This window comes from Vulpes vulpes, chromosome 10 (assembly GCF_048418805.1).
Source record: "Vulpes vulpes isolate BD-2025 chromosome 10, VulVul3, whole genome shotgun sequence".
Lineage (NCBI taxonomy): Eukaryota > Metazoa > Chordata > Mammalia > Carnivora > Canidae > Vulpes > Vulpes vulpes.
The window spans coordinates 86,465,787-86,492,624 of NC_132789.1; the positions used below are offsets into that span (position 1 = coordinate 86,465,787).

Sequence of the window (26,838 nt, forward strand, 5' to 3'; positions counted from 1 at the left end):
TGCAGTACAATACTCTCTTATGACACTCGGTGGTGGCAGCAAGCTACAGCTCCCAGTTAGCCACACAATAACAAGGGTTACACTTCACAACCATTCCATACCTATACAACCTTTCTGTTTTACACTTTCAATACAGTTTTCAATAAATTATATGAGATATTCAACACTGTACTACAGACTTTGTGTTACATCATTTGGCACAACTGTAGGCTAATATAAGTGTCCTGAGCACATTTAAGATAGGTTAGGCTAAGCTATGTTGTTTGGTAGGGTATTAAATGCATTTTCAACTTTTGACACAACCCCACTGTAAGCTGAAGATCTGTACTTCCTCTTCTGGACATGATACAGTAACACGACCTAGACTTATCAACTCACCATAAACAACAAGAATGCTGGAAAAAAATGTATGAAACAAAACCTATCTTCAGACACAGAAGAGGTAGCTGAAGACTATACTTCAGAAAAGGAAACAAAATGAGCCATGAGATTACCCCACTTTCTACCAGGATGTAATTTCTATCACTGCATAGGAAGAGGGAAACAAAATAGAATTTGAAGGTCTCATTGACTTGATAAGGCAGAAACTGGAATATGGGTAGTCTGAAGTAGATAAAAGCTTCAAGGCAGAGTACTACAAAGAAAAGAGCTATGTGGACAAGAAGCTCCAAAAATCTGCACTGACTCCTTGGATTAATACCAAACTATTCAAGCCTACCATAAAACTGAACAAGGTAAGGCCAAGATATTAACACCTCTAAGTAAAAGAATTCCCATAGCTACTATAGGGCCAAAAATTATTTGAAGCCCTTCTAGACACTGTGTAGAGACCACAGTCTTAGACTACTTCTTATCTCATATCTGAGACTGAAGATCATTCACAGAGACACTAAAAGAATCAGGCCTGAAGGAGGCTAAACTAGCCCTAGAAAAACAGCTAATCTAGACCTGACCAAAAGAAAACTTTTAAACTACCTTGGCAGGTAAAGTCATTGCACAAATAATTTATCTGCCTTCAAAAACAGTCTAAAATCTGAAAAGGGATATGACAAAATCCAGCACTCAACAAGGAACAATCCACTTATCTAATATCACTGGATCTAAAATCACTAGCAGCAGAACAAGGAAAATATGACCTATAAGCAGAAGTAAAATCAGTGAGTAGAAAAATGATCTAGAAAATGATGATAGACTTAGTAGATAAAATAATATGAAATCAACTATTATAAACATGCTCAACAGTCCTAAGGATTTAAATGAAAATAAGGGAAAATAAAAGATACTTTTTAAAAGAAATAAAGAGAATTTTTAGAAATTAAAAAAATCTGAAATCTGAAAATTTAACTGGAATCAACACACTGCAGAAGAAAAGAGCAGTTACCTTAAAAATGCAGTAATAAAAGCAATCTAAAATGAAGCACGAAGAGAAAAGGCTAAAAAAAAAAAAAAAGTGAAATGATCTAGTAACCTACTAGACACCTTCAAGAGAGCTAACATACATGTAATTAGAGTTTCAGAAAAAGCAAGCAGGGACAAGAAATATTTGAAGAAATAATGACCATAATGTTCCCAATTTTGCTGAAAATTATAAACACACAGATACCAGAATAAACACAAGGTAAACCATACCAAGAAATATAATAAAATTGGTAACAATCTATGTGAAATCTTTTTTTTAAAGTAAGCTCCAGGGGGATCCCTGGGTGGCTCAGCGGTTTGGCGCCTGCCTTTGGCCCAGGGCACGGTCCTGGAGTCCCGGGATTGAGTCCCACGTCGGGCTCCCCGCATGGAGCCTGCCTGTGTCTCTGCCTCTGCCTCTCTCTCTCTCTCTCTCTATCATGAATGAATAAATAAATAAATCTTTTAAAAAATAAAAATAAAAAAATAAAGTAAGCTCCACACCCAACATGGGACTTGAACTCAAGACCCTAAGATCAAGAATTACATGTCCACCCCCAATGATGAAATCTTAAAAGTAACAAGAAAACTATAGCTTAATACATAGAAGCTCAAGTCTAGCCACTTTAACACAATAAACTAAGTACAATTGCAAAGTACCAATTTAGATATATTCCAACACAGCTATATTAAGGTTCAGGTATGGTGAGTAGTGCTGTGGGCAATGATCTCAAAGGGCACTAAAATAAGCCTAGAAATGCAACAAAAATGGAGAAAATATTGATTAGTATTCCTCTAAGAGGTAAGTAACCAAGTGGTAGGAAGAAACAGTTTGCTAAGACACCTGGAGTTCAAAATAAATTGACCGTTAACTCTATTCATTGAAAAGGACTACTACATTGAATCTGTGGAAGGCAGACCCAATTAACTGAATAACTTATGTTCGCTGAGTGGGTTATTCAAGTTTAAGGACTCCAGCTAAACTACTCAGGTCAACAGAACCTAGGTGTTGCTACCTAACACTTTTCCTTTTCTGTCCTTACCCTTTACCTCTAATAAATATTAAATGTATATTTGAAGACTAACAATTTGAAGTAGGGCCAAGCATTACCCTGCCTGGAACACCCAGTTCTCTTAGTCTGCCCCTATGTCAGGATCATGTCAAAAGTAGCTATAGAGACCTAAACACTATTTTAATTAATCTCTTCCCTTCAATTTGACATTTACCCCAATATAATAATAACAGTTGTTTAAAGGCCACTAATGTGTTTGAGGAGAGGGATACTTTCAATTATCAAAGAGTATTCAGTTTTTTTACCCATTGTCCTTTATCTCCTTGAAGTTTACTGAAGAATAGCTTTAGTTCTCGAACTGTCAAATTATAGCTAGCCAGCACTCCCAACATGTCAACTAAAAGATCTGGAAACAAAAGAAAACAATAAAACAATTAAACAATTTATATTTCTTCAACAATTAAAATATACTGTGCTTATTTAAGAGTTTGAACACTAAAGTTCCATGCACATGTTAGATGCTTAAATATTTCTGAAATAAATATTAATAAGAGAAATACAGTATCTAAGAATCAAATTTTATTTCTTCATATCCACTGTACTACAGAAAAAATCTTACCTGCTATCATACTGTCAACCTTTTCAATTTTCCCAAGCACTTTCTCAACAAGGCCTACTTCAGTGCAGACTTGAAGATTTCGTATGCTTTTCTTCAGAATTGCTGTAAACATGCTCCAGACTTCTGCTTGGCAAGTAATGTCACATTTTTCTAATAGGTCCACCATGCAGATGATACTCTCACCTTCTTGGATAATGAAATTCATTTCCAAATCAAACTGCCCTCCTACCAACTTCCAAAAGGGGAGGGGGAGAATTAAAAACATTAGTGCTTTTTGATATAACTTGAACACACTCCTAATCTTCTCTACCGTCTACAAAAAAAGGGTCCATAAACACACACACACACACACACACACACACACACACACACAGCTCTAAAGATTAAAGCTTCTAAAGAAACCTTCAAGTTAAGATAGCACAAAGTCAAGGAAGACTTACAATATAAAAATGGAAGTATTTTTCAACAGAAACAAACACAGGATGTCTTAGGTAAATCACTACTTACTGCCCTGATAACAATAAAGATCTAATTTTTAGCTATAGGGATCCCTGGGTGGCGCAGCGGTTTGACGCCTGCCTTTGGCCCAGGGCGCGATCCTGGAGACCCAGGATCGAATCCCACGTCGGGCTCCTGGTGCATGGAGCCTGCTTCTCCCTCTGCCTGTGTCTCTGCCTCTGTCTCTCTCTCTGTGTGACTATCATAAATAAATAAAAATTAATAAAATAAAATCTTTAAAAAAATAAATAAAAATAATTTTTAGCTATAGCTATAGAAGCTATAACTGCTTCTAATTCAGTATTTATGAATTATGAACTCTGTAAACTATCCACAGCAACCTAGAGGTGCTTTGCTATTTATACAAAACACCAGCTCACAACAGAAATGAAAAGCTGAAACTGCTCAAAGTGGACACAGAACTTAAGAGTTTATATTTGCCAAATTCCTAGTTTATTTTACCTACCGATTGTGATCCTCTTTCCTTCCCTGTCAATAATTAGGATAACTTAAATATAATTATACACCCAAAGTACTAATCAAGAAAATTTATTTCATTTATACTATCAAAAAATCCATCCAGATAAAGATATACTGATCTATCACCTTAATGCCATCTTACCCACAGCAAGCTCTCACACCGAGGAGAGTTTTTTTTAAATATTAACAAATCCCAGTTGTTTAAAGGAATGAAAATACTTTTAGAATTACCTTTGTAGAACTATCCTTATTAACTATATTTCTAAAAGATATCTGCCACAAATATTACATACATGATTCACCTACACTCGTATCCTTCTGAATGTCTTGGTTTTCATTATGCATTAAACCCAAAAAGTGGTCAAAAATTAGGAGAAAGTGAACTTTATAAAACAAAATGCAACATCTCATAAGATAACATATAACCAAATGGAGTTTACTTCAAAAAAGCAGAGGAAGTTCAGAATAAAATCAATTAAAACTCCTTATAGCCAAGGATTGATGTTTCCCAGGTCCTGCCAAGATACACATTGGCAAGAGAAAGAAAAAATAGAAAAATGAACAACATGAGGCATTTGCTATGGAGATAGGAATTCCTGGCTAGTGCAGTGGTAAAAGCACTTGATTCTTCTGAAAAAGCTCTGGCAGAGATTTGATTGTACAATTCTTTGTATCATCAGTAACACCTAGCATATGGAAAGAAGAGCTAGGTTTCTGCTAAAAGAGCCCTTTGGTGTCCCTGGGCCAATTGTAGCTACATGGTCCTGGCTGTAAAGTACACGTTTAGTTACCTTGTCCACCCAAAAATTCTGTTAACTACATAAAAACACTTTATTTCGTTTTGTAAATATTATCTGCTTGTTCTGTCTTTAACATTTTATCCTAAAATAATTTCAAATTTTAAAAAGCTGCATAATGGTATAGAATTCCTGTATATCTTTTCTCCACATTTTCCCAATGTGAGTATATTATAGAATCATAATAAAATCATTAAAACCATAAAATTAACATTGATAAAAGACTACTGACTAATCCACAGATCTTACTAAAATGTTGCCACCTGTCACACTAAATAAAGTCCTTTTTTCTGACCCATGATCAGCATCCATATGCTTTAGTCTTCTCCATATTGAGACTGTTACACAGGCATTCCTTAAGTTTCATGACTTGGAAGCATATTTTGAAGCATATTTGCCAGATATTTTATATATTCTTCCAATATGGATATTTTTTCAAATTTAAATTCAGGCTATGCATTTTTAGCAAAAGTATCCCAGAAGTGACTTATGTCCTTAGTATATCATTTCAATGGTACCTAATGTAAATATTCCTCACTATTGGTAAAGTTAATTTTGATCACTTGTTTAAGATAGTGTTTGTCTGATTCTTTCCATTTTAAAGTTACTATATTTCATGTTTAAATTATTATACATCTTGTGAAAAACACCTTGAGACCATGCAAGTATCTTGGTTATTGTCATATTTTGCCAAATAAAATCCAATAGCTCATAACAGATTAAGACACAACCAAATCGTGTATTCCAGTTTTATGCATCCATTGATAGATCTTACCTGCAACTGTTATTACAGTGGCATTGCTAAATGATGGTTTTATACTTCCATCATACTCTATTACATTTATTAATTATAAAAGACTTCCTTTAATAATAAAATATATGAATCACATGTGAAAAGCCAGCATCATGCTCAAATAGCAAAACTGGAATGAGTCTCATGAAAGTCAGACAGAAGATTAGGATGTAATCACTATCATTTGATATTATTCTGGAAGCACAGAAGATACATTTAGTCAAAAGACAGCAATACATAAATACCAGAATGGAGGAATTTAAATTATAATTACTTTGAGATTGTGATATATATTGGAAAACCAAGTATTTCAAGTGAAAAATTACTATAAATGAGAAAAGTATTTAGTATTGGAACTACTGACACAGTTACCAATATTAATCAATCTCCTCTTGCAATCAATCAATCAATCTCAAAGGAATTATGTTAAATAGAGGAACCACACACAAATAGCTACCTTAACAAGAAATTTATTCTACAGATACATTTAGGTAGTGATGTTATTAGATACAAGAACTTCATTTTAACACACTTTGAACAGAAAATAAAAGCAACAATCCCCCAAAAAAACGTTGTCAGGTAATAGTTAATAAAGTTGAATATGACTATATAATGGGATATGATGCACCCAATGAAAAGAATTAAGGCAGCTCCACTTGACATGAAAAAGATCTCTAAAATACATTGTTTAGGTAAGAAAATCAAGATGGAAAAAAATATGAACAGTATGCTACAATTTGAGTCCAAAACATGTATATATAGGCATATAGGTAAGAATGATACACAACAAACTAAACAGTGATTGCCTCTGAAAAGGCAACGAAGCATCTGGGGGGAAAAAACAAAGGGAGAGTTTTTAGTACATACATGTTTGGACATACTCCACACAGGTCTAAACAGGTCAAAAATCTAGTTGCAACTAATTTAGGAGACCCTACCTTCACCTTAATATTACTCACATCAATCTTCCATTTTAATCTGTGTTTATTTCCACCAGTAACCACCCTTCCAAGAAACTACAGAATTAATGTTTGAAAGTAATTTCCAAAAAAACCCAAATATTTCACCAGCTTTTAAATTAAGTTTATACTGTGAGAGCAGTATCCGGACAGGTGTTTTAAATATTTCTCCATTGCTTTAAATATTATAAAATATACCTTTCAAGGAGAAAATTGATGGCAGAAATTGGTACATACAAATGTGTGGCATATTTGATATACTATATACATGCATATCTATTATACCTAAAAAGCATGCACAGGGTCTACAGTATGTCATGTTAACCCTTTCTAATAGTTATTTGAAGCTGATCAACCTTCAAAACACAAATTTGTTTTCAATGACAAGGATCATAATCCAAGTCTAGGCATTGGCTAGTTATTATCTGAGCTGTAGTAATGGCTCTGCACTACAAAATGTAATCTTCCCAAATGTCACAGTAAGTTATGAATATCTGAGCAGCCTAATGCACTTTACTAGCCGTGAAATGTGAAAATGTAATCTTATTACCTTTTTTATGGTTGTATTTTTTTGAATAATGTAGCCTAGAAACTGATGTATAGTCTTTTTCTGCATTTTAGCATGATTTGGTCTCCTATGGTATATAGAACATTTTTCACAACTCTCCATTTCAACATATTTTAGTCTTGGCCTGAACTTCATAAACAATGTTTATAGCAACCTTCAGGGTGGCATAACATGCTTTCTATAGGTTATAGTTTAATGTACAGAATTATAGAAATTTTAAAGCATATCAGTCAAAGAATTCAAATAAACCTTCACAAGTTTTGATGTAAGATTTTAATTGGGCATGATGATGACTTTCATCAGTAGTTATAGTAATAAAATACCTTAAGCTAAAATTAAATGTCACTAAACCTAAATCACCTGTATTTTCAGAAAATCAAGAAGTACGTATGGACCAAAAATAATTATCTTCTTTTCAGAAGATTTATAAAACTGGAAAGACTATAATATAGAAAATTCTAATACTTCAAATACTTCAAAGTAAAGCAATATTTCCCCTGGAATCTTGCTAAATTTTTCCTCAAAGATGGGGTCAGAGTAAGGTAGAGCAGAAAAACTGGACAGAGTACAAGCACAGCTTATTTCCCTAATTAGATTTTCTACGTCTTGAGACAAATCATCTTTTATCTCTAGACTTGTCTATTCATTTATAAAACAAGCCAAGTAAAGAGTAAGCTTCTTTTATTTATGTACATCCTTCAAAAATGTATTTACTTTTTAAAAGTGCTAATGTCAAGGTATCCAATTTATCCCTAGGAATCCATTCCTAAGTGAATGTGAGACCCTATACATGTTTACAGTCACTAGAAACGTATTAATAGGGAGAAGTTGAGGGGAAATTACAATGCTGTGGCACAGGTTGTAATGTATCTCAATTTTTATTTTCTTCTTCTTCCATAATAAGAGTTTCTCGTTTGGCATATGGCAAAAAATATATATATATATATAACCTTTCAGATTTCCTTGAAGTTACCAGCCATGTCACCAAATTCTGACCAATGAGGACAAGTAGTAATATGTGCAATGTCTGTGCTATTACTGTCAAAGGAAAGAACATGACTTATCTCTGCTACTTTCCTCTTTCTTCTAACTGCAAAATAGCTATCTTGGAATCCATGTCATAAGTTTCATGTTGAATACAACAGAGCAGAAAGATCTATGGATCCTGACAACCCATTTCATAAAGCATTTGTCCACATAAGGATCTGTACATAAATGTTTACAGAAGCTTTATTCATAATAACCAAAAGCTATAAACATTCAAATGTCCACCAGCTAGTAAATGGATAAACAAGTTGTGGTACAACCATACAATAGAATACTAATCAGCAAAAATAAGGAACAAGTTACTGATACCATTAACAATGCAAATTAATATCAAAAACATTATGTCAAGTCAAAGGAGTTAGACAAAAGCTACACCTCGTATATGATTCCATTTATATGAAGTTCTGGAAAAGGCAAAAGTATGGGGAGAGAAATTGGATCAGTGGTTTCTAGGGGCTAGGGATAGAGGCACAGAAGTAACCACAAAAACAAAACAAAACAAAAGAAGACTTTTGGTGGGGTAATGAAATTTTTGGTATCTTGATTGTGGTACTGGATACACAAATACATCCATCTGTCAAATTGAATTTCATAAAACCATACACCTAAAAAGGGTGAATTTACCTGAATGTCTTAATAAACCTAAAGTTTAAAGCAAATCTTAAAAATACATATATCAAATCATCTGCCACTTGATCAAAGGTAAGAGAAAAGTAAGATCCTCCCACTAGAGGCAACAATGTAGAATTAAGGTGACAAAGTCATTGAATACAAGGAAATTAAAAGAAAAACTTCAGTATCTATGAATTAGCCAAAAAGCATGTGTTACTGATAATAAACTATCATCCTTATAGTTTTCAAAATCCCCATGTGTACTAGAAAATAGCAAGTAACATCTTCTCTCACACTATTCATTGTACCTTTCATAAGAATTCAAAAATTTCACTGAACTACATGTTATGTCTACAAAAGCAATATTAAGCAAAAGCTTTCCATGAAGTTTGTGAAATACTGGATTAAACAAGGCTAGAGATGTTTACAGGATAGGATTCCCAAAGATATGCTACTGTATATTACAGGTCTCAAAAAGATATATAACCAATGCATAGATTTCCCAAAATTTACTTGACAATGGAATCTTTTTTCTTTTCTTCTTTTTTCTGATAAGAGCTTTTTTCTTTTTCTTTTTTTAAGGTTTTATTTATTTATTCATGAGAGACACAGAAAGAGGCAGAGAAATAGGCAAAGGAAGAAGCACGCTCCCTGCAGGGAGCCCAATATGGGACTGGATCCGATCCTGCCAAAGGCACTAAACTACTGAGCCACCCAGGTGTCCCGAGATAAGAGCTTTTCAAATGACAATTTTCAAAAGCTTTTTTGAGAAACACTGGATAATGTAATATAATTGTGTTCTTGAAAATGATATGAATATCATAGAATTATCTATGTTTTAGGCAAACATTTGATAGGTCTTTCAAATTTTCAAGTGAATGGTTTAAAGCAACCTATTTGTTTTTCATAAGTTCCTTTCTATGATTCACAGAATATAATTATTAGTCAAAGAAACAGACATCTTAAGATTACTTTAGGGTAAAAGAAAGTATGAACAATCAAAAGTAATCAAACTGTCTTGTCCCTTTCTCTACAATCCAGTCTACAAGTCCAGTAAGAAAGATGTCCTCCCACAATTAATTAGGGCTGTGCAATGTGCCAAGAGAGTTCAGCCGGATAACATGTAACATTCAAGGCTCAGTCATTAAGAATTTAATGGCTTCCCCTGTATTACTCATTCTAAGAAAAAAATTCAGTCACCATGTCATGAAGATATTTAAGCAGCTATGTAAAAAGGCCCATTTGGAGAGGAACTGAGGTTTCCTGTCAATAGCTTACACCAACTTGCCAATCATGTAAGAAGCTTGGAAGCAGGTCTTCCAGCCCCATTTAGCCTTCAGATGACTGCAACCTTAGCCAACATCTGAAATGCAACCTCATGGGAGGTCCTAAGCCAGAACTGTCCATCCAATTTGCTCTCAAGTTCCTGACTCACAGAAGCTGTGAGCTGATATTTATTACTACTTAAGCGGGCAGCCCTGGTGGCTCAGCAGTTTAGCGCCGCCTTCGGCCCAGGGCGGGATCCTGGAGACCCGGGATCGAGTCCCACACTGGGCTCCCTGCATGGAGCCTGCTTCTCCCTCTGCCTGTGTCTCTGCCCCTCTCTCTCTCTCTCTCTCTCTCTGTCATGAATAAATAAAAATAAAATCTTAAAAAAAATAAAGATTTATTACTACTTAAGCTACAAAGTTTTGGGATAATTTGTTACACAAAAACAGATAACAGGGCAGCCTGGGTGGCTCAGCGGTTTAGCGCCGCCTTCGGCCCAGGTCGTGATCCTGGAGATCCAGGATCGAGTCCCGCGTCGGCTCCCTGCATGGAGCCTGCTTCTCCCTCTGCCTGTGTCTCTGCCTCTCTCTCTCAATCCTCTCTGTGTGTTCTCATGAATAAATAAATAAAATTAAAAAAAAAAACAGATAACAAATTTACAAGATAACATAATTACAAATCAATCAGTTAATAGTAGCTGGGAGAAACTTTTTTATAGATTTCTGTACTACAATTTTTTTAATCTTAAAATAATTCTAAAATGCAAACAATATAACATACATGCAGAGTGACTACTGTAAGCTATGTACTATGCTAAGCATTTTACATGAATTATCATTTTTTAATTACCTCTCAAAAAAAAAAAAAACCTATTATCTTCACTTAATAGATGGGGAACCTGAAACATAACTTGCCTAAACTCACAAGGTACTAATATAGTTGAACTATGCTTCTGACACTGTACAACAACTGTATTTAATAGATTGTGACAAGTAATTCAGACTGGCTAACCTAGCATCTCTTCCCCAAAGTCTTGTAACTGATGAGTGAATATATATTTATTTCAAGAGTGATGAATGGACACCTGGCTGGCTCAGTTGGTAAGGCATGCAACTCTTGATCTTAGGGTTGTGAGGCCAGGTTGGCTATAGAGCTTACTTTAAAAAAAAAAAAAAAATTTTAATGAAATGCAACAGCAATTAGTTATTTTAAAAACTATTAATTTTATGTATAAGAACATTACACAACCCAAATACCTAAAACCCTTCCTCTCTTGTTTTCTGCCACTACAAAGATTGGAAAGAAAAATGCACTTTTCCAGCATCCTTAGCATCTGAACAGCCATGAGAAGTTCTGGACAATAAGATGTGAGTAGAGCTGAAAGGTGTTCCTGGAAGACTTTGGCTTGCCTGATAAAAAGAAAACATATGTAGCTAGCCTAATCTTTTGCGCTTCTACCTTCTTCCTTCCCTAGAACAATGATGTGATGTCCAAAGGTGCAACAGCCATCTTGATATCATGAGGCTTAGAAGCACAGACAAAAAGCCAATACCTTAAGAAAGATAAAAGGAAAGGTAGAAAGTATTGAGCTCTTGAAGCCTTATCAAGATAGCAGAACCACTAATACCAGCAACTGTCCACCTCAATTTCCTTGTTATGTGAAAAACATAAAACCTCCATTTTATGCAGTTGCTTTTAGATCTGTATTCCATTGCTTACAGAACACAAACCTAACTGATATATAAATGTTCAAGAAATGGTGCATAAATGAAAGAGTTATCAGAACAAGCTATCTTGGACAACTCCTTGTTTTAAATATGATTCAGAACTGAACATTTAACTTAAGTGACTACAATTCATTCTGTGCCTTAGAAAAATCATTTTATCACAGTTATAACTAAATATAATTAAATTGAATACACACAACAGAAGTAATAAGTTGTAGAGCAATTCTTTTCCATGAATTACATATCTTTAAATAAACAATTGCTGTTGTATTATTACATTTGTCAAAATAATAAAATATTTCAAGAAGGCTCATTTTAATGCAATAAATGATATAATACCAAAGTTTCACAAAGATATCAGTGTATATTCTAGAATCAAAAAAGACTTTAGCAATTAAATTTATTTATACAAAACAATGTAAGTTCTGATAAGTGGTAGGTTTTATTTTTAAGTATTTTATTTATTTATTCATGAGAGGCACAGAAAGAGAGGCAGAGACATAGGCAGAAGGAGAAGCAGGCTCCATGCAGGGAGCCCGATGTGGGATTCGATCCCCAGACCAGGATCATGCCCTGAGCCAAAGGCAGACACTCAACTGCTGAGCCACCCAGGTGTCCCAAGAAGTAGGTTTTAAAGTCTAATAACAAAAAAATTTGTTGGGGTCTATAATTGTGGTAAGAATTTACTGTAATACATATTCTTTTAAGTAGAAGAATAATGCTCAGCAGAATATGCTAAATCTCTACTAATCAAAATGTTTTAATAATACAGAAGCTCTGTTCACTGAGTTTTATTATTATTTGAGAGTTAATCAGAAAATATTTTCTATCTCAAATATTCTATGCTAAATGTTTAAATATATAGGAACAGATGCCCAGCTAGGAACTATCTTACATAAAGTTTAAAGATCATTTAAGCTGAGTGAATTTCAGTTTCAAATATCTAAGAAATGAAAAAAACTACACAAAACTGAAAAGACAGTATCAATGAAAAAAGTAGCTATGGCAAGAGAAGAATTTTGGCAATGTGAAGAGAAAAATGAAATTGAGAAAAAAATATACCCAGGCTTTAAAACTGTATCCTAATACTCTGTATTAAGAAGAAGACAAAGAAAAAATTCTAAACAAGAATAGCTAATAGTATGAATTCTGGCATGAAGTTACACTCTATAACCCTGGATACTGCACAGTTCTTTTTTCATCTCAAAAAGCCAATCACTCTGAGAGTTGGGAGGCATACAGATCTCAGCAAAAGCAAGATCCAATCATTCAACCACTTATAATATCATCTACAAAATTATATACAGAAAAGCTCAAAAGATATAAAAATATAAACTGCAGCAGTGTTTATAAAAATAAAACATTAGAAACAGCGTAAATATCCACCAATACAGAAACAGATATATAAACAATGGTACACCCATGTAAGAGGGAATATCATGTAGCCTTTAAAAAGAATATATATCAGGACGCCTGGCCATCAAAACTCTCTGCCATCAAAAATCTCAAATAAAATTTTTAAAATAGATAGATAGATAGATAGACAGACAGACAGACAGAAAGGGAAGGAAGGAAGGAAGGAAGGAAGGAAGGAAAAGAAAGAAAGAAAGAAAATAAATCTATATGTGCTGGCATGTCAAGACATTCAAGACCTACTACCAAATTTACTAAACATTAGGTACAGAATGATCACATTTCCTTAATAATACAATAATATTTAATTTAAGGAATGTGAAAATTCAGCTTCAGGGTCAGTATCAGGCCAAAGGATGTTGCTTAGTTTCAGCTAAACTTCCACTTACACATCACTTCAGGCATTCCTAAAGTTTAGGTGATAAATGGTTCTACTACCAAGTATATTAACAACCTAAATAAATAATCAGCATAACAGTATCAGTAATATGAAAAGGACGAGTCATTTGGACTTAATACATTCGCTCTCAAACACAGCCATTTTGTGGTAAAAATCTCTATATGTATATCAAACACCTGAGGGAAAAAAATGTGTACTTCTTACTGTAAGAGTTAAATGCTATATTAACTAATTTTAAGAAAACTACTGATTAATAACACAAAAATAATTGAGAACACAAATAACGAAATAATAGGAAAACAGACTGTCATTAATATGAGTTTAAAAACTGCAGGAAAAAACTGCAGGAAAAACATTATATTCTTTTTTTAAAGAAAAAAAAGTGTTTACAAATAGGGTAAGACTGTGATAAATGAATTCAAACAACTGGTTACTGTCTTCTGCCCCACTCTCTGCCATCAAAAATCTCAAGTGGTAGAATAAACTTCAATGAATGGAGGAGAAAAGTATGAGAAAATGATCCTAATCATTTCACTTTCTCAGTTCAGCTGTGTATAACACTAAATTTCACTGTTATTTTACTTTTGTGCTTTTTAAAACACAAACAAAAATTACTGAATTTAATCTTGAGATAACCCCATCCTAAATTTTACACAACTGAATTCTTAGACTCCACCTGTCCTATTATGGCAGAGTTTTACTGTATATAAGTAATAAATAACAAAATACAGAATAGTAAGAGATTAGCTTACTTATAATTTAAGATCATTCCTAACATTGAGCAAACACAGTTAGGCTTTACCTTACTGTGAAGAAGGTAAGAAAAGAAAGTAAGTTCAATATGTTGATGGCAACATAACCATCAGTCTTTACAACAACCTTTTATTGAAAGTCAGCCAATATAATATCTTACTCCTCAGTCAATATCAGCTGAAAGAGAAGCTTACTAAGATGCATTCAGTGACCACAAGAGCAATGTACTATTCCACACTGCCAGAAAGTATTCTCTGAATTAAATACGAAATGTACAAAAATTCACTGAAATTTCAATAAGAAATTTTTAATAAAATTTAAATTTTCTATAAAGTTTTACAAGTATTCTCTTATCTCCAAAATTCCTTCAAAGATAGTGATATTTGGTTTCACCCTCATAAGGATTTTCCCAATCAGCCAAAGGTCTATTTTATATACCCTTAACATACACATATCATATTTATGCATTACGTATGACAGAATGTCCATAGAAAAAGCGTGAGGAATATACATTAGACTATTAGTGGTGATTATCTTGGAAGACAGGGCTACAAAAGATTTTACTTTCAAAATCATACATTATATACATTTATAACACATTTCCATGTTTCAAAGTAAGTATATATTTTCTTTAAATCGAAGGGGAGGAAAAATAAGAAATTTTAATCCTCTCAGTATGCACTGGAATATCAGACATGAAAAAATAATGCTTCTTAGTTTATACATTACTCACAAAAATCAAATTGTATGCAATTGATGTATCCCATCATAACTGAGGAAAGAAAGCTACACAATAAGGATGTAAAACAGAAAACAGATACACAGTATCAAGTATCACCAATGACAGATAAGTAAAATATTATTTACCTTTTAATGTGACGTCTTAATTTTAATGAGAGTAAAATACTTTCATGGGTCACTCCCAAACTATATTTGTTCAAGATCCTTAGCCATAAACAATTAAACCTTTAGAGTTTTCAGAAACATAGTTCCTCTTAGGAGAACAGTGGTTAAAGAGCATATCCTCTGGAGCAAGACTGGATTTGACTTCTGGTTCTACCAAATATCAAGTGTAAGGCCAAGGGCAGGATAGTCCCCTCTCTATGGCTCACTTCCTCATCTGTAGAACTAGGGTGAAAATGGCACCCATCTCCTAAAGTTGTTGTGATGATTAAATGAACTACTATATATCTCAATTAATGCATATCCTCTGAGATGAGGATATAAGAACTTCCTTTCACCTGCTATTAAAATTCTCACTTCAAGAACAGTATCTTCAAGTTCGAGCCCTAGCAGGAGCGAAGAACATACCCAAGAGAGGTCTGAGAAGTCCCACCATGGCGATGCCCACGCAGTTACCGTTGCACAGTGTGAGGGGGTGCAGCTACGGCTGCTGGCCCATCACTATGACCTTAACCCAGGCAGCAAGGCCACTGCCCCCACCTTCTGCTGTGCAGACACCAAGCCAGATACCTCCAGAAAGTGCACAGGGAGCAGAGGAGGAGCCTACGTGGACTCACATCCTCACACGCCTGTGGGAAGGGACAGCAAAATTATCACAAAGAAGGCTTTGGGCACATTAGATAGTTCAGTATAAAAAACAGATATGGTTTCAACAGGAATGACACTGAGGAAGATGGATTTGTTCACCAGACTGTCATAAAGAAGTACCTTCGTGGGCAGCCGGGGTGGCTCAGTGGTTTAGCGCTGCTTTCAGCCCAGAGTGTGACCCTGGAGACCCGGGACAGAGTCCCATGTCAGGCTCCCTGCATGGAGCCTGCTTCTCCCTCTTCCTGTGTCTGTGCTTCTCTATGTCTCTCATGAATAAATAAATCAAATCTTAAAAAAAATAATAAGTACCTTCCCAGTGTAGGAGATGGAGAGACTGTGGAGTCTGATGTTGAAGGAGGAAAGGATGTGGAGGCAGCAAATGTCACAGGCTCTGGTAGAGCTACAGTGCAAGGCAGTAAATATGCAGCAACCATAACCATTATCCACACTATCCTTCGCAGGGGTCCTCCCAGCAATTACCCAGAGAATGACCAAAACTGTGAGAGTGAGGACAGCTGGGAGAGTGCTCCCGAAGGCCAGGCCCCAATGAACCAGCCCCGTCGCTAGCAACGGTTCCCACTAACTACATGTGGAGACCCGACGGGGGCCGACCACAGTCTTCCAACCCTCCAGTGCAGGGAGAAGTGTTAGAGGGAGCTGACCAGCAGGGTGCAAAACAAGGTTGACCAGTGAGACAGAATACGTATCAGGGTTAAATACCATAATCCTGCTGGGGTCCTCTTCACCAAAGACAGAGAAGAGAACGTGGCAATGAAGAAGATACGTATCCCGCTGCTTATAGACATCCACACATATTGCCTCAAAATAAACATGGCCAAAGCGTAACTGATTGTCTTTTCCCTAATCCTGCTATGATTGCTGCCCTAGTTGGTAATCCTACCCACATGGTAGAAACTATATCATCTTCAACTCTGCTCCTCCTACATACAATGTTCAATTAATTCAATGCTGCTAATTCTATCTCCTAAAATTTCTTAAGTTTGTCCCTCTTCCCCTTTCCTACCTACACTAAACTAGCTGAGAACTCCTTTATTACATACAACTGTCAGTATACTTGATCTACTGGATTATAGGTCCATAAAATACAGAAGACTTCCCACATGGCTATCAACACTGTTCACCTTGTAGGAAAGCAGAAGAGAAATCGGCTATGTAGAGAAAGAGACAGAAGACAAAACAAAGTTTAAAAAGAAAAGGAAAAAATAAGGACTGTATTTTTAATTCTATACATGTATACGATAGCATGTATGTATGTATATAAAACTATGCATGTAACTCTACATATAAAAAAAAATTGTGACCAAAAGTAAATTTAGTCTAAGCTGAGGGTATTTGTATATCCTGTTTGCTCTATTCTTTACTATAAATCTTCTTTAAGCACTAAAAAAAAAAAAGACCTCTTATTAAATTTAATTACCTTTTTTTAACCTAAGAGCAAGTAATAAGGTCAATATTGTTGTGTATTCTTCTTTTAAGCCTCTATTTTTTAATTTATTTTTTTAGTAATATTGACACTCAACATGGGGCTTGAATTCACAACCCCAAGAGCAAGAGTGGCATGCTTCACTGATCCAGCTAAGTGCCCACCTTAAGCCTCCACTTATTAATCATATTAAGAGAACCGATCAGACTACTTCAGCCAATTATGCAACAACACATCCAATAGTCCCTGTGAAAGAATGGTACTTTGTATAATCCCATCCAAGTCAAATCAATTTGCAAGTGGGGAGGAAACGACACACTATAGCCCCTCTGAAAAATTCAAACTACACATAAAGGCTTGAAGTAAAGAATCCTGTTTAACTTCACTTGACCCATATGACCAGAGAATTCTTTCCCTACATAAACTTAGAATTTGTATTTTGTAGAATACTTTTTGGGAAACAGAGTACATGTTATCAAACAATAATAAATGTAGTACATTAAATATGATCAGTTATTTACTCGACTCAGACTAGACATACTAAACCCTAACAGCTGAGACTTTTACCAGCAGCATTCTACCTGTATGACCTCATAAGCTCCATCTTGTCTAATTTTTTGAAGGAGGGGTGTCCTTTGTCTATTACACTCAATTGGCTCAAAAATGCTTAAAAACAAAACACTAAAAATCCTTATTATAATAACCCAAGTCATTTGTAAGAGCCATCAAATATAATATGCACTCACCCATCTTTCCAGCTCTTCTTCCGGGACTTCAGTTATTTATAAGTTTACTACTTTTACCATGTCAAGATTAATAACATACATTTTTCCAATTAAGATCTTTGAACACTGGGGTGCCTGGGTGGCTCAGTCAGTTAAGCGTCTGCCTTTGGCTTAGGTCATGACCCCTGGGTCCTGGGATTGAGCCCCATGTCCCTCAGGCTCCTTGCTCAGCAGGGAGCCTGCTTCTCTGTCTCCCTCTGTACCTCCCCTGCTTGTATAAGGCACACTTGGCTCTGCATGTTCTCTCTCTCTCTCAAATAATCCTTTTTCAAAAAAACATAAAGAAATTTTAAGAAAGAAAGTACTCAAAGCAGAAAAACAAATCAAAACCACAATGAGATACCACCTTACACCTTGTCAGAACGGCTAAAATTAACAACTCTGGAAAACAACAGATGTTCAAGAGGATGTGGAGAAAGGAGAACCCTCTTACACTGTTGGTGGGAATGCAAACTGGTGAGCTATTCTGGAAAACAGTATGGAGGTTCCTCAAAAAGTTAAAAGTAGAACTACCCTATAATCCAGCAACTGCACTACTAGGTATTTATCCCAAAGATTAAAAAAAATGCTGATTTGAAGGGGCACATGCACCACAATGTTTATAACAGCATATCAGCAATAAACAAATTAGGGAAAGACCCCAAATGTACACTGGTGAATAGATAAACAAGATGTGGTAACACACACACACACACACACACACACACACACAGAAATATTACTTGGTAATTAAAAAGAATGAAATCTTGCCGGGGCACCTGAGTGGCTCAGTGGTTGAGTATCTACCTTTGGCTCCCTCTGCCTAGGTCAAAGAAAGAAAAGAAAGAAAAGAAAAGAAAGAAAGAAAGGAAAGAAAGAAGAAAAAGGAAAGGAAAGGAAAGGAAAGGAAAGGAAAGGAAAGGAAAGGAAAGGAAAGGAAAGGAAAGGAAAGGAAAGGAAAGGAAAGGAAAGAAAAGGAAAGGAAAGGAAAGGAAAGAAAAGGAAAGGAAGAAGGAAGGAAGGAAGGAAGGAAGGAAGGAAGGAAGGAAGGAAGGAAGGAAGGAAGAAGAAAGAAAGAAAGAAAGAAAGAAAGAAAGAAAGAAAGAAAGAAAGAAAGAAAGAAAGAAAGAAAAAGAAAAAGAATGAAATCTTGCCATTCGCAACAAAGTGGATGGAACAGAGTGTATTAGGCTAAGCAAAATAGGTCAGTCAGAGAAAAACAAATAATGATTTCACTCATGGAATTTAAGAAACAAAACAGATGAACACAGGGGAAAGGAAGGAAAAATAAAAAACAGAGAAGAGCAAACCTAAGAGAGTTAATGATAGAGAACAACTAAGGGTTGCTGGAGGGGAAGTGAGTAGACGGATGTAAATGGGTAAATGGGTGATGGGCATTAAAGAGGGCACTTGCTGGGATGAGCACTGGGTGCTGTACATAAATGAAGAATCATTAAATTCTACTCCTGAAACCAATACTACACTATATGTTAACTAACTTGAATTTAATTTAAAAAATAAATAAAAATAAAGTACCCAAAGCTTATTTCCTGTAGGGTGTGTGTGTGTGTGTGTGTGTGTGTGTGTGTGTGTGTGTGTATACATCAGTATGTGTCTGTACACATCAGTGTCTTCCACCCAAACTCATGATCTTTCCTGTGGGGCTTTCCTCCACCTTGAGGAAAGCATCATTATGTTATAAAAATAAATGTCTCTCCCTCACTAACTGACAGAACAAGTAAATAGAACATCAGCAAGAATTAGAAGAACTCGACATCATTAACCAATAAGAACTGACACTTAAAGAAGACTCAAGGATGTCTGGATGGCTTAGTCAGTTAAGTGTCTGGTTTCGGCTCAGGTTATGATCCCAGGGTCCTGGAATGGAACCCTGCATAAGATTCTCTGCTTAGCAGGGAGCCTGCTTCTCCCTCTGCCCCTCCACCACTTGTGCTCACCTACTCTCTCTTTCTCTCTCAAAGAAATAAAAAAGAAAAAAGAAAAAAATAATAAAAAAAAAAGAAGACTCAAACCAACAATGGCAAAATACATATTGTTTTCAAGTACCCATGAAATATATGCCAAAACAGACTACATCCTGGGACATTCACACAAACTTCTACAAATTTAAAGGAATCGAAATCATTACAGTGGGTTCTCTGACTACAGTAGAATAAAACTAGAAACCAGTAACAGAATGATAAAGATATCAAGAAAAAAATCTCCAAACATTTGGAAACTAAAATATACATTCTAAATTGATGGATCAAAGGGGGATCCCTGGGTGGCTCAGCAGTTTGGTGCCTGCCTTTGGCCCAGAGCGCGATACTGGAGTCCCGGGATCGAGTCCCACGTCAGGCTCCTGGCATGGAGCCTGCTTCTCCCTCTGCCTGTGTCTCTGCCTCTCTCTCTCTATGTCTATCATAAATAAATAAATAAATCTTTAAAAAAATAAAATAAAATAAATTGATGGGTCAAAAAGCCAAGTCTCCGGGAAATTAAAAACAAGTATCAAGAACTGAATTAAAATAAAAGAACAAAAGACGTACCTGGCTGGCTCAGTTGGTAGATCATGAGACTCTTGATCTCAGATCATAAAATCAAGCCACATTGGGCTTAGAGCCTACTTAAACATATAAATGAATAAAAATACAATGTATCAAAATCTATAGGCCATAGCTAAAGCAATAATGAAAGAGAAACTGACAGTACTAAAAGTATATATTAGAAAAATAGGAGAAGTTTCAAATCAATAATCTAAACTTTCCTTTTAAGACTGTAATAGAAGATGGGGTGCGTGGTGGCTCAGTCATTAGGTATCTGACTCTTGATCTCAACTCAGGTCTTGATCTCAGGGTTGTGAGTTCAAGTCTCACATTGGGTTCCACATGAGGCATGGAGCCTACTTAAAAATAAGAAAAAATTAACCTAATAGAAGATTAAAATACATCTAAAGCAAGCAGAAGGAAGGAAATAATAAATATAAGTTAATGAAACTGAAAGAAAAAATAGAAAAAAATCAATGAAATAAAGAACTAGTTTTTTGAAAAAAAAAATCATTAAAATTGAGAAAATTTAGGAGAACTGAAAAATAACATGGAAAAAAGGCACAAATTACCAGTGTCAGAAATGAAATGGGAAATATCACAACAGATCCTACAGATGAATAACTGAATACTACAAACAACTTACAACACATAATTTAACAATACAGATAAGCCAATTCCTCAAAAACCACAAGCTACCACACTTACTCAATATGAAATAGATGATTTAAATATTGCTATAACTATTAAGGAAATTAAATTCATAATTTTAAAACTCTCAAAAAATAATTCTCAGGGTTCATATTGTTTTACTAGAGAATTCTATCAAATCTTTAAAATTAACACTAATTTTACAGTCCTCAATTCATTTCATAAAGCTACTATAACTGATACTAAGCCAAAGACAGTAAAACAAATATACTATATACCAATATCCCTTATGAATATAAATGCAAAAATCCTTTAAATAACAGCAAATAGAATTCAATAATATGTAAGAACTAAATGCCATGACAAAATGGATTTTATTCCAGGGATATAATGTTATTTCAGTATCCAAAAACCAATCAATGTAACCCACCATATTCATAGGCTAAAGGAGAAAAAACACATGATAATATCAATTGATGCCAAAAAAAAAAAAAAAAAGCATTTGACCAAAATTCAACACCAACTCAAAAAAAAAAAACAACAAAAACCTCTCAAAAGAATAGGAGAGGGAAACTTCTTAAAGTTTATAAAGAGTATCTACATAAAATCCAAAACATAATAATTTACAATAGAAAACTGAATGCTTTACCCTTAAATCAGGAATGTAAACTCTCACCACTCCTGACACAGCGCTGGAAGTTCCAACCAACGCCATAATCGGCAAGAAGAGAAAATTCATGTAGATTAGGAAGGAAGAAACAAACTGCCTCTACTTACAAGTAACATGATTATATAGAAATCCAAAGACATTTAACAAAAAACCTTCTAGAACTAATAACTGAGTTCAGCAAGGTCACAGGTTAGAACCTATAAAAAAATCAGTCATTAAAAAAATCATCTGTATTCCTTTCTATTTACTAACAGTTAATATGTGGACAATGAAATTAAAAATACAGTATTATTTATAATCACTTAAAAAACTTTGAAATACTTAGATGTATTTCTACCAAATCTACCAAAACATGTGCAGGACTTGGATGCTGAAAACAACAAAATGACGATTTAAAAAACTAAAAGAAAACCTAAATAAATGTAGAAACATAATGTGTTCATCATATAGATACTAAGTCTCCCCAAACTGATAGATAGAATACAACTATCATAAACTCAGCAAGATTTTTGCATATATAGAAAGATTATTCTAAAATTGATATTGAAAAGCAAAGGAACTAGGATAGCAAAAACAATCTTGAAAAAAATAAAGTGGGAAAATCAGTTTACCCAATTTCAAGACCTATATTGCTACAGTAGCTAACACTATGAGGTAGTACCAGAGAAACAGACACATAAATCAATACAACAGGATAGAGAACCCAAGTAGACCAACACAGATATGCTCAACTGAGTTCTAACAAAGGTACAAAGGCAATTCAATGGAGGAATTTCAATAAAGAGTGCTAGAGTAATCAGATATCCATAAATGAACAAATGAACTATCACCTAAGTAGCATACCTTATACAAAAAACAAATATAAATTGTAGATTTAAAGGTAAAAAATAAAACTTTTAGAAAAATACACAGGAGAAAATCTTCAGGATTTTAAACTAGGCAAAGCATCCTTACACTTGACATCAAAACCAAAGTCCATAAAAGGAAAACACAATAAATTGGACTTTATCAAACCTTTGATTTCCAAAAGATCCTGATAAGGGGATGAAATGACAAGCTAAAAACTAAAAGAAAATTTTTTAAAGTACATATATGACAAAGGACAATATCCAAATTAAATAAAGAACTCTCAATTACCAACTGCCAAAAAAATCTAATCAGATTAGAATAAAATATCCATATGTCAAAAGGCAACACAAATTTTACCTAAAACTCATACAAGACAAGTAAACACATGAAAATACATTCAATGTCATTAACTATTAGAGAAATGCAAAATAAAACCACAATGTCATTAGATACACAATACAAAATAGATACACATCTATCATAATGTCCAAAATTTAAAAAGTGACAAAACCAAATACTAGCAAGGATGCTGAGAAACTGAATCACTCATATGTTGCTGGTAGGAATCTAAGATGGCAGAGTCACTGTGGAAAAAAGAGTAGCAGTTTCTCTAAAAAAGACTAAATAAAAAACTACTCTACCTTCTGACAAATACACATCTTGCATTTTCCCCCAAAAATGAAAACTTATTCACACAAAAACCTGTACCCAAATGTTTACAGCAACTTAATTCATCATAGCCAAAATAAAGGAGAACAAATCAGATGTCCTATAAAGAGGTACATGGTTAAACTAACTGGTATATTCACACCATGGAATACTACTCAACAATAAAAAGGAAAAAAAAACATTGATAATACAATCTAGATGAATCTCCAGAGAACTGTGCTGAAAACACAAGAAATAAAAATAGTAAATTATTCCATTTATATAATATTCTTGAACAGAAAAAATTATATAACTAGAAAACTGGTGTTTACCAAGAGTTAAAGAAAAGTGCAGCAGGAGGAAAACAGATGTGACTATAAAAGGACAACAGGACAGATCTTTATGTGATGGAAATCAATGTACATTGATTGTATTGATGTTAATATTGTACTATAATTATGTAAGATTTTCCCACTGGGGAAAAGACCATAAAGAGTACAAGGGATCTCTCTATATTATTTCTTACAACTACATATGAATCTACAATTATCTCAAAATAAAAAGTTCAATTAAAAAAATAAGTAACTCATGTAAGGTGTAACATAGGATTAATTGTTTCCATTGAAATGAAAAATATATTAACCTAGATGAAGCTCTCACTGGCAGGAAAGGAGAGACAAACTAAAGAGCAAAAAAACTGAAGAAACTGGTGAGCACTAACTCTGAAGCCATGTAAGACGTACAGTCCCAGTTTCTTTAACAAAACAAAAAAGAACATGTGTATGTTTAATCACTTGTCCTACATCTAAAAGATGTTTGCCATATAATATACCAAAAGATGATTAAGCATGTATTAATATCACACAGAGTTTAACTATATATCCTATTGACTTAGATCAAATACTAACATTATAGAATATGCAAATTTGAACCTTCAAACAGGAAATGAAATTTTCTAAATCCATTACATAACTTCAGATTCATGTGTGCACTGAAAGCTAATAAATCATTTAAACCCTCATACATAGAACCTTTTTAAATTTGCATTTATCCACAGTAAATACTGCCATGTTCTTTAATAGCTTGCTAGTTCAATCTAGCAAACTAGTGATTTATAGGAATGACATATTTTAAAAATCAGAAATCTGTCACTATGTGACAACCAGTCCAAAGTCCACTGAACTTACATTACTCAAAATCAACACATCATAGGATACGATATAGCAAAATGTCAAGCATTCAATAACCTAATCAATTGCTTCAGTATTTGAGTCTGATTATATGCAAAATTGTTTAAAACTATAACATCACATATACTTTAAGATCCCTTATTAATCTAATAAGCCAGCTCTATTATGTTACTATTCTCTCAATGTTTTCAAGCTTTTTAAAAAGTACCATGATTTCATTTATATGTGGAATCTAAACAACAAAACAAATGAACAAAAAACAGAAATAGACTCATAGAACAAACTGGTGGTTGCAAGGGGAGGGAGTTGGGGAAAATAGGTGAAGGAAATTAAAAGGTACAAACTTCCATATATAAAATAAATAAGCCACAGGGATGAAAAGTACAGCATAGGGATCCCTGGGTGGCGCAGCGGTTTGGCGCCTGCCTTTGGCCCGGGGCGCGGTCCTGGAGACCCGGGATCGAGTCCCACGTCGGGCTCCCGGTGCATGGAGCCTGCTTCTCCCTCTGCCTGTGTCTCTGCCTCTCTCTCTCTCTGTGTGTGACTATCATAAATAAATTTTAAAAAAAAATTAAAAAAAAAAAAAAAAAGAAAAGTACAGCATAGTGGAAGAAAGTCAATAATATTGTAATAATGTTGTATGGTGACAGAAAGTAACTATACTTTTTTTTTTTGTTTTTAGATTTTACTTATTTATTCATGAGAGACAGAGAGAGAGAGAGAGAGAGAGAGAGAGAGAGAGAGAGAGAGCCACAGACAGACAAAGGCAGAGGAAGAACCAGGCCCCATGCAGGGAGCCTGATGTGGGACTCAATCCCAGGTCTCCAGGATCAGGCCCTGGGCTGAAGGTGGCGCTAAACCGCTGAGCCACCTGGGCTGCCCAAGAGTAACTATACTTTTCTGTTGAGTCCTGCATAATATATAAAACTGACAAATCACTATGTTGTGCAACCTAAAACAAAACTCTGTACATCAACTGTACTTCCATAACAAAAGTTTTAAAGAAAATACTTTTATAATTTGAAGTCCTTTATAACTACAAGTTGTATTTTGAAGCATAGCAAAATTTACAATATGTAAAAGAAATATTCATATTACTTTTTTCCACAAAAGATGAACTTTTAAGTCTTTCTAATAATTTCATACCAATATTCTTAAGTAGGAAGATTCATCAGGGGCACCACCTAGATGGCTCAGCTGTTGAGCTTCAGAGTCTTGGTTTTGGCTCAGACCATGATCTAGGTCTTGAGATTGGGCCCCAAGTCATGCTCCAGGGTCAGTGGGAAGTCAACTTGAAGATTCTCTCCCTCTGTCCCTCCTCCAACTTGCACGTGCATACAAAAAAATCAGATATGAAAACATCATCAGAATCATCAGATATCCTCCTGGCAATGAGGTTACAGTACCTCACAGCTAGGCCATAGAGAGGACACTTAACTCAGGCACATATGGTTCTCCAGTCTCCTGGTCAGAGTGATTAATCCAGGGGTGAAAATGTGACTAACTCAGGCCAATCAAAATAATTACCAAAAAAATTTTTTTCACTAAGGAGGGCACTTGATGGGATGAGCACTGCTTGTTATACTATATGCTGGCAAACTGAATCTAAATTAAAGAAATATTTTAAAAAGCAAAAAAAAAAAAAAAAAGGAAAAGAAAAATTTTAAGAGAGGGAGGAGGAGGGTGGGGAAAGGGCAGAGGAAGAGAAAAACCATCTTAAGCAGGCTCCACGCTGGGTCTCAGCATGGCTCAGTGCTCAATCTCATGACCTGAGCAGAAAAGAAAGAGTTGGACACTTAAGCCACTAAGCCACCCAGGCACCCCAAGATTTTTTTTAATCGGGACATGAAAAGATGGGCCTTTGCACTTTGGGGTCAAAAGCTGTAGAGATATTTAAATTGGCAGCTTCCAACAGACATCTTCCCTGCCATGTATACAGAGAAAGTCCCTGCACCATGACTGAAGAAAGAATATTCTGGTGGCATCAACTCCAGGTTCTAGCACCTGGTTCCTGAGCCCCCCTGGTTCTCACAGCTACATTAAATGACCTATTCTGGTTAACAGTGAAAAGCTGAAAGCTTTTCCTCTAAAATCAGGAACAAGACAAGGGTATCAGCTCTTGTCACTTAAAAAATATCAGAAGGCCTAACCAGAACAATTAGGCATATACATAAATAGA

General features: G+C 34.8%; 1 protein-coding gene across 10 annotated transcripts in view; it reads right to left on the minus strand.

Moving 5' to 3' along the window:
- The window catches only part of LRBA (LPS responsive beige-like anchor protein), a 729,491-nt gene that overhangs the window by 650,443 nt on the left and 52,210 nt on the right, over positions 1 to 26,838 (minus strand). For all 10 annotated transcript variants that reach the window (XM_072724802.1, XM_072724799.1, XM_072724798.1 and 7 more), the window contains exons 3-4: positions 3,031 to 3,262; positions 2,717 to 2,817 (exon numbers count right to left, since the gene is read on the minus strand). In XM_072724802.1, the coding sequence (XP_072580903.1) occupies positions 2,717 to 2,817; positions 3,031 to 3,262 (333 nt within the window). The remainder of the gene's footprint in view (positions 1 to 2,716; positions 2,818 to 3,030; positions 3,263 to 26,838) is intronic.